Source organism: Oncorhynchus kisutch, linkage group LG5 (assembly GCF_002021735.2).
Source record: "Oncorhynchus kisutch isolate 150728-3 linkage group LG5, Okis_V2, whole genome shotgun sequence".
Lineage (NCBI taxonomy): Eukaryota > Metazoa > Chordata > Actinopteri > Salmoniformes > Salmonidae > Oncorhynchus > Oncorhynchus kisutch.
In genome coordinates this window covers 11,361,651-11,378,051 of record NC_034178.2, presented here as the reverse complement: position 1 = coordinate 11,378,051, position 16,401 = coordinate 11,361,651, and the positions used below count along the sequence as shown (strand labels likewise).

Below are 16,401 nucleotides of genomic sequence, written 5' to 3'. Positions count from 1 at the left end.
GTTTTTTAACAAGAAATCTGTGGAGTGGTTGTAAAAACTAGTTTTAATGACTCCAACCTAAGTGTATGTAAACTTCTGACTTCAACTGTATGGGCCCAGGTCAAAGATAAATAGGGTGCCATATCTCTGAGGTGCACATGTGCATTGGCAGGCCTGTCCATGCAGCGCTGTGCTGCGCTCCACTTCTCTGGCGTCCGGGAGCAGAGAGGCTGGGCTGGATGTGATGGACCAGCGGCCAAGCCAACACACGGCGGTTGCATCCCAAATGGCACTCTAAATAGTGCACTACTTTTGACCAGAGCCCTGGCCACTGGTCAAAAGTGGTCCACTATGTAGGGAATAGGGTGCCATTTGGGACGCAGGCCCGAGTGAAAGACGAGATAAACAGCTGGCTTCTATCACTGCCAAACTCTGTTGTGGATGGATCAAATAATGATCAGCCACTGTGATCACAGGGCCATGGATGGAGGGAAATAATTAGATTTATACACATTGTCAGAATACCAGTCAAGTAGAATACAGTTCTAGTGATCGTCGCTGTAGTTCTGTAGTTGGTTCTGGTAGTTCTTGGTAGCAACAGTAGTGCTGTTGTAGCTGGTACCCCACACAAATCAGATCATTATTCGTTTACATTAGAAAAATGTGTTGAAACAAATTAACACGTGGTAACAAAAATAACACATGGTATAAAATGCAACGCATAGTGGGTGTGTGGGAATGCGCAAAAGTAAATGAGCATTCAGCATCCATCATATAAATGAGTGAACAGGGGAGAGGGAGTACTCCTTAATATTCAGAGATTTGCTAATGGTAGTTTATGACAAATAGGCTGATGGATATAGGAGTTAAAGGGAGAATAAGATACATATTAACTAAATGTCACTGAAAACCTGAGATCAAATGAAGAGCTAAGCTTAAAGCTAGTCTGGGTGATGAAGATTTGCTGCTGGCTGTGGCCACAGGGGGATGAGCCGTGTGTGACTCAGGGACTCTGGCTGACTCTGTACTGACTGTTGGCATTAGACACGGCAGCTCTACTGAACATCTTAATACAGCTCTATTTGCTAATACAGCCATGTCTTTTCATGTCGGTTGTCCACTCAGTTTCATTGCTTCTTGGATGTGCAGATGCCTTTTACACAGACCCCGTAGAGTCTAAATGATGAACAGTGATTAAATGATCATCGGTACCCTACAAGGGTAACACAGGGTTATTGTAGTGCCCCGGAGAATAAGACCAGAAATTCCCCAACTTGAGGTGGACCTTGTGCTAATCAGTGCATCGAGTTGCTCTCCTCTCCTGTACAATGTGCTAGGTTTCTTCTCTATATATACTGGTTACTTTATATATTTTAGGACTGGCCTCAACAATCACATTTGATTCATATTCATATTGATTCACATTTTTTTTACAAATACATTTGTCAAAAAGTGCTTTAAAATACATTTTAGTCCAAATAGCAGCATCTGCATAAACCTCTCAGGGAGCAAGCGTAGGCAACACAATTTACTGGATATTTTACGGGATGTGTCACAGATTGTTTACATACCCACTAAAAGATTGGTTCTGGATTCCTACGTTACCCTCCCCTCAGTGTTAAGCAATGATGTGCTGTTCCTGTGGAGAGTCTGCCTCTGCCGCCGCAGTGCTCCGGTGGCCGTGTCTCCCACCATCTCTCTCACACCTGCAGAGCTGGGACAGGGAGGAGCAGCAGGGCTGCAACCAGGGCTTCCATAGGACGTGTCCCGGGGCGAGCTGGTCCTTAACGGGGGTGATGGACTCCTTGTGGAGAGCCACCGCGGCCAGGATCTTCTCCAGGACCGAGTGGAAGGCAGGTTCCGTGTCTGGGGTCAGGGGTGTGGTCTCCGAGGGGTCGCGGGAGAGGTCAAAGAGCAAAGGGGGGTTGTGGTAGGTCACGTAGGACGTGGTGCAGAAACAGGCATGGGTATGCATGCAGGCTGTCCCGTTCTCGGGGTAGAAGTCCGGAGTGAAAAAGAACAACTTCCATATTGTATAACCTTAAAGATTTACAATGAATTACAACCACCATAGTAGTTTACATTTCAAGTTAACTTGCTTACAAAAACCATTGGAATTATTACTCAAATCATAATTAGCAGCACTACTACTGCTAATTCAATTGCATTCTTAAAACTATTACATTGGAAATGTGGACTTACTGTTGGGAGGCTGCCACCTGACAGCGTTGAGGTAGGCGTTACAGTAATGGAAGAGAAACTCGTGCTTTGATCTCTCTACTTTCCCCTGCAGCAGGGGCATGAGGTCATGACCGTCTATCACTCTAGGAAGAGAAGACACACACAAACAACACAAATAGATTATCTCTGAGACACAGAAATGGAGCACACTGTAGGAATGATCCTTTGCGTAGGCAGCGAGACCTCAAAGGCCCATGAAAACCTTGGATCAAAGGTTTAGATCAGCCTGATCCGTTTTGAGAGCTTTTTCATTAGCTGAGATTTTTTTCTAGCAGGTCCCTTGTGACACCTGTTGTGAATATAATGTCTCTAGCTAGGGGGTGATTCAGAGCACAGAGTGCATATCATTTCTATGGTGACCTAGATTCCAAAAGCTGTAGTTTTGACTGACAGACGAGGCTGCTAGAAAACCTACCAAGTGCTTTGGGCTTACCCATAGCAATAGAAGCCAATGAACAAACAAAACCCCTCAGACCTCAGCAATTTCACAGCACTCACCTGTCCCCCAGTGCCGTCCCTCCGGCTAGCTTCACCACAGTAGGGAAGATGTCCATGTTGCTGGTGGGTTCATCAATGTCTTTCCCTGCAGGTAACATCCCAGTCCAACGGAGCAGTCCTGGAACTCGAATCCCCCCCTCCCAATTGGTGGATTTCCCGGCTGCTCAGAGACAGATCGAAGCACTTTGTGAGGACTGAGAATATGGGAAGTCCTTTATCACTCGACCCAAAATATAAGGCTTGCCAGACCCTTTCATGGAAACATCCCGTCTCTTATGCATGAGGACATTTAGATAATCTGAGTTATTTATCTAGTGATCTATTATTCTACACATTGACTGGCTCTGACTTCCCATTTACATTCCTATTAATATACCCTACTAAACCACTGCAGATGCAAGTTAAAGCCTCCCTGCACATGCACTTCTAGGTTGAGTATTTTTTCTCCTATTAACAAAAAAAATCTGTTTTAACCGAAAATTCGACATCTGGCTGTTCGGTCTCTGTTGACCTGGTCTTCTGAAGCTGTAACAGACCGTACCTTTGTATATCCCGTTCCAGCCTCTGTGCACCTCCCCCCGGACTGAGATCTCCTCAAGGTGTGCACCCTGGTCTGAGGTCAGGTACACCAGTGTGTTCTCCCTCAGGTTCAACCGGTCCAGAGTCTGCATGAGCTGACCTAAGAACAGATGTTATGAAACATGACATATTAAACTCAGCAAAAAAAGAAACGTCCCTTTTTCAGGACCCAGTCTTTCAAAGATAATTCGTAAAAATTCAAATAACTTCACAGATCTTCATTGTAAATGGTTTAAACACTGTTTCCAAGGCTTGTTCAATGAACCATAAACAATTAATGAACATGCACCTGTGGAACGGTCGTTAAGACACTAACAGCTTACAGACGGTTGGCAATTAAGGTCACAGTTATGAAAACTTAGGACACTAAAGAGGCCTTTCTACTGACTCTGAAAAACACCAAAAGAAAGATGCCCAGGGTCCCTGCTCATCTGTGTGAACGTGCCTTAGGCATGCTGCAAGGAGGCATGAGGACTGCAGATGTGGCCAGGGCAATAAATTGCAATGTCCGTACTGTGAGACGCCTAAGACAAGGAGACAGGACGGACAGTTCATAGTTCTCGCAGTGGCAGACCACGTGTAACAACACCTGCACAGGATCGGTACGTCTGAACATCACACCTGCAGGACAGGTACAGGATGGCAACAACAACTGCCTGAGTTACACTGGGAAAGCACAATCCCTCCATCAGTGCTCAGACTGTCCGCAATAGGCTGAGAGAGGCTGGACTTAGGGCTTGTAGGCCTGTTGTCAGGCAGGTCCTCACCAGACATTACCGGTAACAATGTCACCTATGGGCACAAACTCACCATCGCTGGAGCAGACAGGACTGGCAAAAAGTTCTCTTCACTGACGAGTCACGGTTTTGTCTCACCAGGTGTGATGGTCGGATTCGCGTTTATCGTCGAAGGAATGAGCGTTACACCGAGGCCTGCACTCTGGAGCGGGATCGATTTGGAGGTTGAGGGTCCATTGTGGTCAGGGGCGGTGTGTCACAGCATCATCAGACTGAGCTTGTTGTCATTGCAGGCAATCTCAACACTGTGCGTTACAAGGAAGACATCCTCCTCCCTCATGTGGTACCGATCTTGCAGGCTCATCCTGACATGACCCTCCAGCATGACAATGCCACCAGCCATAGTGCTCGTTCTGTGAGTGATTTCCTGCAAGACAGGAATGTCAGTGTTCTGCCATAGCCAACGAAGAGCCCAGATCTCAATCCCATTGAGCATGTCTGGGACCTGTTGGATTGGAGGGTGAGGGCTAGGGCCATTCCCCTCAGAAATGTCCGGGAACTTGCAGGTGCCTTGATGGAAGACTGGGGTAACATCTCACAGCAAGAACTGGCAAATCTGGTGCAGTCCATGAGGAGATGCACTGCAGTACTTAATGCAGCTGGTGGCCAAACCAGATACTGACTGTTACTTTTGATTTTGACCCCCCCCCTCTGTTCAGCGACACATTATTCCATTTCTGTTAGTCACATGTCTGTGGAACTTGTTGAGTTCATGTCTCAGTTGCTGAATCTTGTTTTGGTCATACAAATATTCACACATGTTAAGTTTTCTGCAAATAAACACAGTTGACAGTGACTTTTTTTTTTGCTAAGTTTAGTTAAAAGTCAATCAAATCTTCCAACCTTTTAAATATAATTAGTGTGGACATTTTAAATCTTCCAACCTTATAACTTATTGGACATAAACAAAGAAAGCCATACAGCAATATAAAGTAAATATCAAGTCTTACCTACACTCCAGTCTACTTCGTGGACAGCATCTCCATAGATACCGTGCTGACTGGTCCCCTGGAAGGCTGGCGATGCAAACATGGCCGTGTGCACTTGGATGAAGGAGAAGAACAACAGGAAGGGTAGTGCAGAGTTCCTGTCAAAATAGTCAACACACACAGTGTAAATGGAAGAAAATAATTGTACGACAAAAATGCAAACTACTGTGTACAGTATGCTTTCCTTTTACAGACACAGTCACCTAGGACACCAGCCTTTTACACACACTTTCCTTACATGCCCTTCAGAGTTTCTTCCCACATGCAAGACACAAACAAACATCAATAATCAAACACACTCACGCACACACAAACACTTGATTTGGCTTCTATTCCGTCTCAGTCTATCACGTAGTAGGGGAAATATACATTTTAAAAACTCAACACACACCTTTCTAAAAAGTCCACTGCTTCATCTGTCATTCTCTGGGTCAGGTTCTCCGAAACATACGGCTGCTCCACCACTTCCCGGTTCCTCATCAGAAAGCAGTTGAAGTAGGGGAACGTGGCGACGAATGTGCCAAAGATGGCCGCCGCCGCGCCCACCAACACCACCGCGCTCAGCACCAACTTCCTCCGCACGGTGACCACACCCCTCGCATGCAGGAGGGTCACGGTAGCCACACCCACTCCCAGGGTCTTGTAGGGTAGAGTTGAGAATCTTTACTATCCTATATCCCTGAGGGACATGTTTCTTTATAGCTAAAAGGCCAAACAAACTACATACAACAAACATTAAAACTAGTCTGATTACCAGTCCGTTTATGCCATCATGCCAACTCCTTATCACTGTGTTTGGCTTGACAGTGACAGCAATGGAGTTGGCAAGAGCAGAAACAGATCGGGACCGCATGCTACACCAGGATACATAAATAAAAGTTCAAATACTCAACGCAACACTGTAGTAAAAAGCATGAGCTGAAGCACATCCCAATATGGCTGTAGAGGTGGTGACTATTGGAGAGTAAACTGTAGACAAATCTAATGCATTTAGAAAGCCCTTTTTACATCAGCAGATGTCAAAAAGTGCTATTACAGAAATCCAGCTTAAAACCCCAAGCGGCAAGCAATTCAGATGTAGCAGAACGATTCTCTATACAGTGGGGCAAAAAAGTATTTAGTCAGCCACCAATTGTGCAAGTTCTCCCACTTAAAAAGATGAGAGAGTCCTGTAATTTTCATCATAGGTACACTTCAACTATGACAGACAAAATGAGGAAAAAAAATCCAGAAAATCACATTGTAGGATTTTTTCTGAATTTATTTGCAAATTATGGTGGAAAATAAGTATTTGGTCACCTACAAACAAGCAAGATTTCTGGCTTTCACAGACCTGTAACTTCTTCTTTAAGAGGCTCCTCTGTCCTCCACTCGTTACCTGTATTAATGGCACCTATTTGAACATGTTATCAGTATAAAAGACACCTGTCCACAACCTCAAACAGTCACACTCCAAACTCCACTATGGCCAAGACCAAAGAGCTGTCAAAGGACACCATCAACAAAATTGTAGACCTGCACCAGGCTGGGAAGACTGAATCTGCAATAGGTAAGCAGCTTGGTTTGAAGAAATCAACTATGGGAGCAATTATTAGGAAATGGAAGACATACAAGACCACTGATAATCTCCCTCGATCTGGGGCTCCACGCAAGATCTCACCCCGTGGGGTCAAAATGATCACAAGAACGGTGAGCAAAAATCCCAGAACCACACGGGGGGACCTAGTGAATCACCTGCAGAGAGCTGGGACCAAAGTCACAAAGCCTACCATCAGTAACACACTACGCCGCCAGGGACTCAAATCCTGCAATGCCAGATGTGTCCCCCTGCTTAAGCCAGTACATGTCCAGGCCCGTCTGAAGTTTGCTAGAGAGCATTTGGATGATCCAGAAGAAGATTGGGAGAATGTCATATGGTCAGATGAAACCAAAATAGAACTTTTTGGTAAAAACTCAACTCGTCGTGTTTGGAGGACAAAGAATGCTGAGTTGCATCCAAAGAACACCATACCTACTGTAAAGCATGGGGGTGGAAACATCATGCTTTGGGGCTGTTTTTCTGCAAAGGGACCAGGACGACTGATCCGTATAAAGGAAAGAATGAATGGGGCCATGTATCGTGAGATTTTGAGTGAAAACCTCCTTCCATCAGCCAGGGCATTGAAGATGAAACGTGGCTGGGTCTTTCAGCATGACAATGATCCCAAACACACCGCCCAGGCAATGAAGAAGTGGCTTCGTAAGAAGCATTTCAAGGTCCTGGAGTGGCCTAGCCAGTCTCCAGATCTCAACCCCATAAAAATAGTATGTGTTGCCCAGCAACAGCCCCAAAACATCACTGCTCTAGAGGAGATCTACATGGAGGAATGGGCCAAAATACCAGCAACAGCGTGTGAAAACCTTGTGAAGACTTACAGAAAATGTTTGACCTCTGTCATTGCCAACAAAGGGTATATAACAAAGTATTGAGATAAACTTTTGTTATTGACTAAATACTTATTTTCCACCATAATTTGCAAATAAATTCAGAAAAGATCCTACAATGTGATTTTCTGGATTTTCTTTCTCATTTTGTCTGTCATAGTTGAAGTGTACCTATGATGAAAATTACAGGCCTCTCTCATCTTTTTAAGTGGGAGAACTTGCACAATTGGTGGCTGACTAAATACTTTTTTGCCCCACTGTACATGCGGTTTAGATTAAACCCTGCATTAAAGACAAACATGAATTGTCATTATTGTCAGCAGAACATATATTTTTTATTTTAATTTAAAAAGGTTAAACCAAAATAGTGTACATCATAAACATGTATTGTACACTGTACATCACCTTGAATGGTATGTGTGCTTGGACATTGGTAAAGATGGAGCCGTAGCCGGGCTGACAGTCACGTAGGTTGGTCAGGGTTATACCGTAGAAGTGGTCGAAGCCGTGAGCACTGGGGTGGTGACAGAAGTCGTCGTTCCTCTCACAGTGAAGACCAAGGTGCCATTTTCCTACAGTGGAAAGAAGTGGCCAGGTGACGGACCATATAGACTGGCAACTTAAGGCATCTTCAAAGAACAACGACCTTGAAAGGCAACACAAAGTGTTTTCAACAGTGGAGAAAAAAGCTCGATAAAGCCAATTATTACATTTAATAATATGTCAACTTGGGTTACTGAAAAGCCTGTGAGGCATATTGCACATCAAAGAACAAGACCTTGAATGTCAACTCACATGTAAATGTGCTGTAGGCTGTTGTCTGGGCAACCATTGAGAAGCCAATATGAGTACGAAAGCTATTATACTGTTCAAATCAAATCAATCATAGCTATACAGTCAGAATTCTAAAGACATTCAAACAAAACAGACACATTGCTGCAACCAATCAAATGAACTGTCACTGCTTCTGCGTGTTCCCTATTCCCAAAGTGAGAAGTATTGATACATACTCATGACGATAATAAATGGGTTATATGTAGAGTTTTTCATGGACCTAAAGACGCTTTACATAGTAACAAAGGAGAGGACTTTGGCTCACCTATGAGAGCAGTCTCATAGCCCTGTTGTTTGGCCACCTTGGCAAAGGTGACTTCTTCACTGGGAAGACCGCCAGATGCAGCAGAGATGATATAAACCCCTAACCGTCCAAGGCCGGCCATACCTGTTCAAGACAAAAAAAAATAGGATCAAAAACGGATATCAAATCACAAAGTGGGGAGAGTAACAAAGTATAAAATTATACAGTGGAATGATGATGTACTATTCAACCTGCTGCATTGTGGTCAACATGCTAGTTATCCTGCCCTATGAACTGTTCTCTCCACATAGCCTAAGTAATGCATCCCTAACACCACATAATACTAGTAAGGCCTATCAATACAAGCTAGTGATCTGTTAAGTGATCAAATTATAGTACTAGGCAAAGCTTTGTGTCAAACCCCAGGATAGGCTACACGTTGAGCTCTTGCAGTTGTTGTTGTTGTAGTATATTTTATTGCTATTGTGTTACTATTTTGACTATTTCACAGTAAAGTCTACGCCCGTTCGGCGCATGTGACATATAACATTTGATTTGTTGTTTATGACTCGCCTCACCGGATCGTATCGGGTATCGGCCCGTCAGGAAGGCTGCCCTGCTGGGCGTACAGAGGGGGGCCGCAGCGATGTGCTGCGTCAGCCTCACCCCCTCCTGAGCCAGCATGTCGATGTTGGGGGTCCTGCAGACACAACGACACATTACCACCCAGCTGGGCTCATCATCTGGAAGGAGGCGTTTTAGTCGTGTTTTAAAAGGTGAGCACAGAGGCACAGCAAGAATTAGAAGTCAGAATAAAAGGAATATAATAGAACGTTGTCTTCCGAGGATGTACATTTTTGTTTGGAATCACAGCTACAAGTGAGAAGTCTATGTAATGCAGGAAAGCCATGCTTAGAAACATGGGAAAGAACATTAAAAAAAAGCCTGTTGCAGTTTATATCACTGTGACTTACCGTAAGGTTGTGTTCCCATAGCAGCCCAAGTCTCCAATCCCCAAGTCATCGACCATCATCAGGACAAAATTTGGCCTTTTGTCACCATTCAAGGCATAGCACGCATCAAACAACAACAGTAAACCTAGACAGCATGGGATCCATGGGGACTTCATTTTTCAAATGAACACTGGAGAAGCAAAGACAGAGGCAATACGAGAGATTGGATAGGGTCAAGCACTTCAAGTTCCTCGGCGTGCACACCACTGAGGACCTGAAATGGTCTCGGCACACCGACATCGTGGTGGCTGAAGAAATTCGGCATGGCCCCTAAGACTCTCAAAAACTTCTACAGATGCACCATTGAGAGCATTCTGTTGGGCTGCATCACCGCCTGGTAGGGCAACTGCTCTGCCCTCAACTGCATCATGGCTCTCCAGAGTGTAGTGTGGGCAGTCTAACGCATTACCGGGGTCACGCTGCCTGCCCTCCAGGACATTGACGGCACCCGAAGTCAAAGTAAAGGCCAAGAAGATCATTAAGGACCTCAGCCACCGGTTCACTCGGCTACCATCTGACAGACAGAGACAGTACTGGTGCATCAAAGCTAAGACAGAGAGACTGAAACTGCTTCTATTTACCAGGCCATCAGACTGTTGATACACAAACACAAACCTCATACTCACAAACAAATGCACATACACGCACTCACACACATTGAACCACTCGTCACATCCCATTTCACACTGTCTATTTAAATACTTTATCCCCGACATAGCACATCATAATATTTACTTATCCTATTTTACATTGTTTTTCAGTTACTGTTTATACACAGGGCATATGTATTTATACACTGGATTCTTGACATAGCTTACTCTATATACTATATATATATATATATATATATATATACACACACACATACACAGTGCCTTCAGAAAGTATTCAGACCCCTTGACTTTTTCCACATTTTGTTAGGTTACAGCCTTATTCTAAAATATATTACATTATTTTTTTTCTCATCAATCTACACACAGTACCCCATAATGACAAAGCAAAAAAAGATTTTAGAAATTTTTGCAAATGTATTAAAAAACTATTATTTCAAATTTCCATAGGTATTCAGACCCTTTACTCAGTACTTTGTTGCAACACCTTTGCCAGCGATTACAGCCTCGAGTCTTCTTGGGTATGACACTACAAGCTTGGCATGCCTGTATTTAAGGAGTTTCTCCCATTCTTCTATGCAGATCCTCTCAACCTCTGTCAAGTTGGATCGGGAGTGTCACTGCATAGCTATTTACAGGTCTCTCCAGAGATGTTCGATCAGGTTCAAATTTGGGCTCTGGCCAGGCCACTCAAGGACATTCAGAGGCTTGTTCCAAAGCCACTCCTGCATTGTCTAGGCTATGTGCTTAGGGTCGCTGTCCTGTTGGAAGGTGAACCTTCACCCCAGTCTGAGGTCCTGAAAGCAGGTTTTCATCAAGGATCTCTCTGTACTTTGCTCCACTCATCTTTCCCTCGATCCTGACTAGTCGCAGTCCCTGCCACTGAAAAACATCCCCACAGCATGATGCTGCCACCACCATGCTTCACCGTAGGAATGGTGCCAGGTTTCCTCCAGATGTGACACTTGGCATTCAGGCTAAAGAGTTCAATCTTAGTTTCATCAGACCAGAGAACTTTGTTTCTCATGGTCTGAGAGTCTTTAGGTGCCCTTTGGCAAACTCCAAGCGGGCTGTCATGTGCCTTTTACTGAGTGGCTTCCATCTGTCCACTCTACAGTAAAGGCCTGATTGGTGGAGTGCTGCAGAAATGGTTGGCCTTCTGGAAGAGTCTCCCATCTCCATAGAGGAACTCTCGAGCTCTGTCAAAGTGACCATCGAGTTCTTGGTCACCTCCCTGACCAAGGCCCTTCTCCCCCGATTGCTCAGTTTGGCCGGGCTGCCAGCTCTAGGAAGAGTCTTGGTGGTTCCAAACTTCTTCCATTTAAAAATGATGGAGGCCACTGTATTCTTGGAGACCTTCAATGCTGCAGAAATGTTTTGGTACCCTTCCCCAGGATTGTGTCGAGAGAATTGTGCCTCGACACAATCCTGTCTCAGAGCTCTATGGACAATTCCTTTGATCTCATGGCTTGATTTTTGCTCTGACATGCAATGTCAACTCTGGGACATTACAGGTGTGTGCCTTTCCAAATCTTATCCAATCAATTACATTTTCCAAAGGTGGATTCCAATCAAGTTGTAGAAACATCTCAAGGAAGATCAATGGAAACAGGATGCACCAATGTCGAGTCTCATAGCAAAGGATCGGAATACTTATGGAAGTAAGGTATTTCTGTTTTTATTTAATTTTTATGTTTTCGCTTTGTCATTATGGGGTATTGTGTGTAGATTGATGAGGAAAATAATTCATTTCAATCCATTGTAGAAGACGGCTGTAACATAACACAATGTGGAAAAAGTCAAGGGGTCTGAATACTTTCCGAATGCACTGTATACTGCTGTACATATAATTCTTAGTTGATCTTGTGTGAATCCTGTGTATATAGGTATAGATTGCATTTGATTACTGCTACAGGGCTATTTGGCTTGCTAATCAGATTTGCCCTGCCGTTGTCTTTTTTCTCTCCTTACATTTTAATTGTTTGACATTTTACTGCATTTTTAAGAGGTATTAACATAAGAATTTCGCTGCACCCGCTAATCTGTGTACGGGACCAATAAACTTTGATTTGAAGAAAGCTAGAGCAAATGTTACTAATGCGACGTCCTAAATGGCACTATATACACCTATATAGTGTACTACTTTTGAACAGGGCAAATAGACATTTTAGAGCCCTAGAAACCATAGATAGCTACAGTTTAGGCCAGGGTTCCCCAACTGGCGGCCTGCGGGTGAATTTATTTGGACATAAAACTGTAAAAAAAATATATATATAATAATTTTGGAAATCTGCTCCGAAGTATTCCCACCCATAATCGAGATATGTATCTGATCGTATACAATTGTAAGCAAGATTTGAAATGATTATGTTTTAGACAAATATTATAGGCGTTTGGGCTTCTTGCTATCAATCTGCAGTATACAAATTATTTGTAATTATGTTCTGGCAACCTGACCATCAGCTCAAGAAAGAAAATCGTCCCGCGGCTGAATCTAGTTGATGATCCCTGGTAAAGGCTATGCCCTTCTGTGCCTTAATCAATAAAGGATGATATAATAGCATGCCTGTTTACTGAATCATGCTCTGTTTCTTCACCATGTCTGAAATCCCTCACCATCTTGCTCAGAAACCAATAACATGATGTGTCTAAGCTACAAAGCCAAATATGCATGCAGACAGTACATGCCTGCATTCTCCATATACTCTTACGTAGCGATCAATACTATATTGCCAAACTAGACTATAAATAGAGAGAGCGAGAAAGCCAGAGGGGCAATTGCTGAGCATAATAAGTAAAGTGGTTATTGGCTAAGCATTCATGTGTTTGTTCAAAGGTCAAATGTTGGTTCCTGAGTGTTAGCTGGCTACCAACCGGTAACAGAAAGCATAGGCCTGTCCAACTCATAAGACAAGGTTTTTGACGGTGGCTACTGCCTACTACAACTATCCTGCAAGTTCAATAGGAACGCTCCTACAAGCAATACGCGTTTAACAATTTCCCAAAATACCAACATAAAGATATCTGTTGAATTAAGACAGAATACTTTGTTGTTGGCAAGTCGTTCAAATCATACCTTCGTGGATATACATGTCTCGAAATGTTTTACTAGAAACAGGAAGTACGTTTTTTTGTCAACTGTCATGTGACTAGGAATGAAGCAGTCTCATTGGATTATGGTTAATCCAAATATTTTAGGTGACCTGTGAGCTGCCTAAATATAGTGCAATCAAGACTAAAATACTGTAGATTTCAACCCTCTATGGTGCAATCCTACAATCCAATGTGCAGCCTTAATCCCTGCCAATATTTATTTAACATGTTTAGATACCCCTTGAGTCAGGAACATAAGGTCAGGAAGTCCATGCTAGTGGATCATATTAATAAAGTGAGACAATATTCTTCACACGCTGGTTCATTACAGATTACACCTTTACAATTCATGTTTTAGTAAATGTAATTTACTCTGGCATAGGCCTACAGTAGAACACTGCAACCAGGGGTTCCATCGTGGCTCTATGAGTAGGCCTACATTCACAATATTCCCTTTTCAGTTTCTGACCAATGCTGTTGTCCCTGCCTTGAAGACAACGTTCCCGGTGTATGTTCTTGATGCCCCTCTCTGCCCCTCTAGCAGAATAGGACCTGACTGTGTCATACATAAATAGGAGGCATTTCGATTATAATCACAGCCGTATATATCCCCCCCCAAGCAGACACATCGATGGCTCTGAACGAACTTTATTTAACTCTTTGCAAACTGGAAACCATTTATCCGGAGGCTGCATTCATTGTAGCTGGGGATTTTAACAAGGCTAATCTGAAAACAAGACTCCCTAAATTTTATCAGCATATCGATTGCGCAACCAGGGGTGGAAAGACCTTGGATCATTGTTACTCTAACTTCCGCGACGCCATATAAGGCCCTGCCCCGCCCCCCTTTCGGAAAAGCTGACCACGACTCCATTTTGTTGATCCCTGCCTACAGACAGAAACTAAAACAAGAGGCTCCCACGCCTCTGTCCAACGCTGGTCCGACCAAGCTGACTCCACACTCCAAGACTGCTTCCATCACGTGGACTGGGATATGTTTCGTATTGCGTCAGATAACAATATTGACGAATACGCTGATTCGGTGTGCGAGTTCAGTAGAACGTGTGTTGAAGATGTCGTTCCCATAGCAACGATTAAAACATTCCCTAACCAGAAACCGTGGATTGATGGCAGCATTCGCGTGAAACTGAAAGCGCGAACCACTGCTTTTAATCAGGGCAAGGTGTCTGGTAACATGACCAATACAAACAGTGCAGCTATTCCCTCCGCAAGGCTATCAAACAAGCTAAGCGTCAGTACAGAGACAAAGTAGAATCTCAATTCAACGGCTCAGACACAACAGGCATGTGGCAGGGTCTACAGTCAATCACGGACTACAGGAAGAAATCCAGCCCAGTCACGGACCAGGATGTCTTGCTCCCAGGCAGACTAAATAACTTTTTTGCCCGCTTTGAGGGCAATACAGTGCCACTGACACGGCCCCGCAACCAAAACATGCGGACTCTCCTTCACTGCAGCTGAGGTGAGTAAAACATTTAAACGTGTTAACCCTCGCAAGGCTGCAGGCCCAGACGGCATCCCCAGCCGCGCCCTCAGAGCATGCGCAGACCAGCTGGCCGGTGTGTTTACGGACATATTCAATCAATCCCTATACCAGTCTGCTGTTCCCACATGCTTCAAGAGGGCCACCATTGTTCCTGTTCCCAAGAAAGCTAAGGTAACTGAGCTAAACGACTACCGCCCCGTAGCACTCACTTCCGTCATCATGAAGTGCTTTGAGAGACTAGTCAAGGACCATATCACCTCCACCCTACCTGACACCCTAGACCCACTCCAATTTGCTTACCGCCCAAATAGGTCCACAGACGATGCAATCTCAACCACACTGCACACTGCCCTAACCCATCTGGACAAGAGGAATACCTATGTGAGAATGCTGTTCATCGACTACAGCTCGGCATTCAACACCATAGTACCCTCCAAGCTCGTCATCAAGCTCGAGACCCTGGGTCTTGACCCCGCCCTGCGCAACTGGGTACTGGACTTCCTGACGGGCCGCCCCCAGGTGGTGAGGGTAGGCAACAACATCTCCTCCCCGCTGATCCTCAACACTGGGGCCCCACAAGGGTGCGTTCTGAGCCCTCTCCTGTACTCCCTGTTCACCCACGACTGCGTGGCCACGCACGCCTCCAACTCAATCATCAAGTTTGCGGACGACACAACAGTGGTAGGCTTGATTACCAACAACGACGAGACGGCCTACAGGGAGGAGGTGAGGGCCCTCGGAGTGTGGTGTCAGGAAAATAACCTCACACTCAACGTCAACAAAACTAAGGAGATGATTGTGGACTTCAGGAAACAGCAGAGGGAACACCCCCCTATCCACATCGATGGAACAGTAGTGGAGAGGGTAGCAAGTTTTAAGTTCCTCGGCATACACATCACAGACAAACTGAATTGGTCCACTCACACAGACAGCATCGTGAAGAAGGCGCAGCAGCACCTCTTCAACCTCAGGAGGCTGAAGAAATTCGGCTTGTCACCAAAAGCACTCACAAACTTCTACAGATGCACAATCGAGAGCATCCTGGCAGGCTGTATCACCGCCTGGTACGGCAACTGCTCCGCCCTCAACCGTAAGGCTCTCCAGAGGGTAGTGAGGTCTGCACAACGCATCACCGGGGGCAAACTACCTGCCCTCCAGGACACCTACACCACCCGATGTTACAGGAAGGCCATAAAGATCATCAAGGACATCAACCACCCGAGCCACTGCCTGTTCACCCCGCTATCATCCAGAAGGCGAGGTCAGTACAGGTGCATCAAAGCTGGGACCGAGAGACTGAAAAACAGCTTCTATCTCAAGGCCATCAGACTGTTAAACAGCCACCACTAACATTGAGTGGCTGCTGCCAACACACTGACACTGACTCAACTCCAGCCACTTTAATAATGGGAATTGATGGGAAATGATGTAAATATATCACTAGCCACTTTAAACAATGCTACCTTATATAATGTTACTCACCCTACATTATTCATCTCATATGCATACGTATATACTGTACTCTATATCATCGACTGCATCCTTATGTAATACATGTATCACTAGCCACTTTAACTATGCCACTTTGTTTA

At 44.6% G+C, this 16,401-nt stretch overlaps 1 protein-coding gene across 2 annotated transcripts; it reads right to left on the bottom strand.

Moving 5' to 3' along the window:
* Positions 1-464: 464 nt before the first annotated feature.
* LOC109890631 (steroid sulfatase (microsomal), isozyme S) lies at positions 465-13,343 on the bottom strand. Of its 2 annotated transcripts, XM_020482593.2 has the most exons (11): positions 13,286-13,343; positions 9,560-9,728; positions 9,164-9,285; positions 8,607-8,729; positions 7,913-8,079; positions 5,475-5,722; positions 5,045-5,181; positions 3,260-3,397; positions 2,719-2,878; positions 2,182-2,303; positions 465-2,019 (listed from the first exon to the last, which is right to left on the bottom strand). In XM_020482593.2, exons 2-11 carry the CDS (start codon positions 9,712-9,714, stop codon positions 1,598-1,600), a joined length of 1,794 nt encoding a protein of 597 aa, XP_020338182.1. In that variant the 5' UTR covers positions 9,715-9,728; positions 13,286-13,343; the 3' UTR covers positions 465-1,597. The 2 variants fall into 2 exon arrangements, with proteins under 2 accessions (XP_020338182.1, XP_031680323.1); XM_031824463.1 differs by lacking the exon at positions 13,286-13,343 and having other exon boundaries at positions 9,560-10,339.
* Positions 13,344-16,401: the final 3,058 nt, after the last annotated feature.

Coding starts and splice junctions, on each gene's coding strand:
- LOC109890631 (XM_020482593.2), bottom strand. CDS start 9,714: ATGAAGTCCCCATGGATCCCATGCTGTCTAGGTTTACTGTTGTTGTTT. Junction 8,730..9,163: donor CCGATACCCGATACGATCCG/GTGAGGCGAGTC, acceptor TGTCTTGAACAG/GTATGGCCGGCCTTGGACGG. Junction 2,304..2,718: donor GGGACGGCACTGGGGGACAG/GTGAGTGCTGTG, acceptor TTCTCTTCCTAG/AGTGATAGACGGTCATGACC.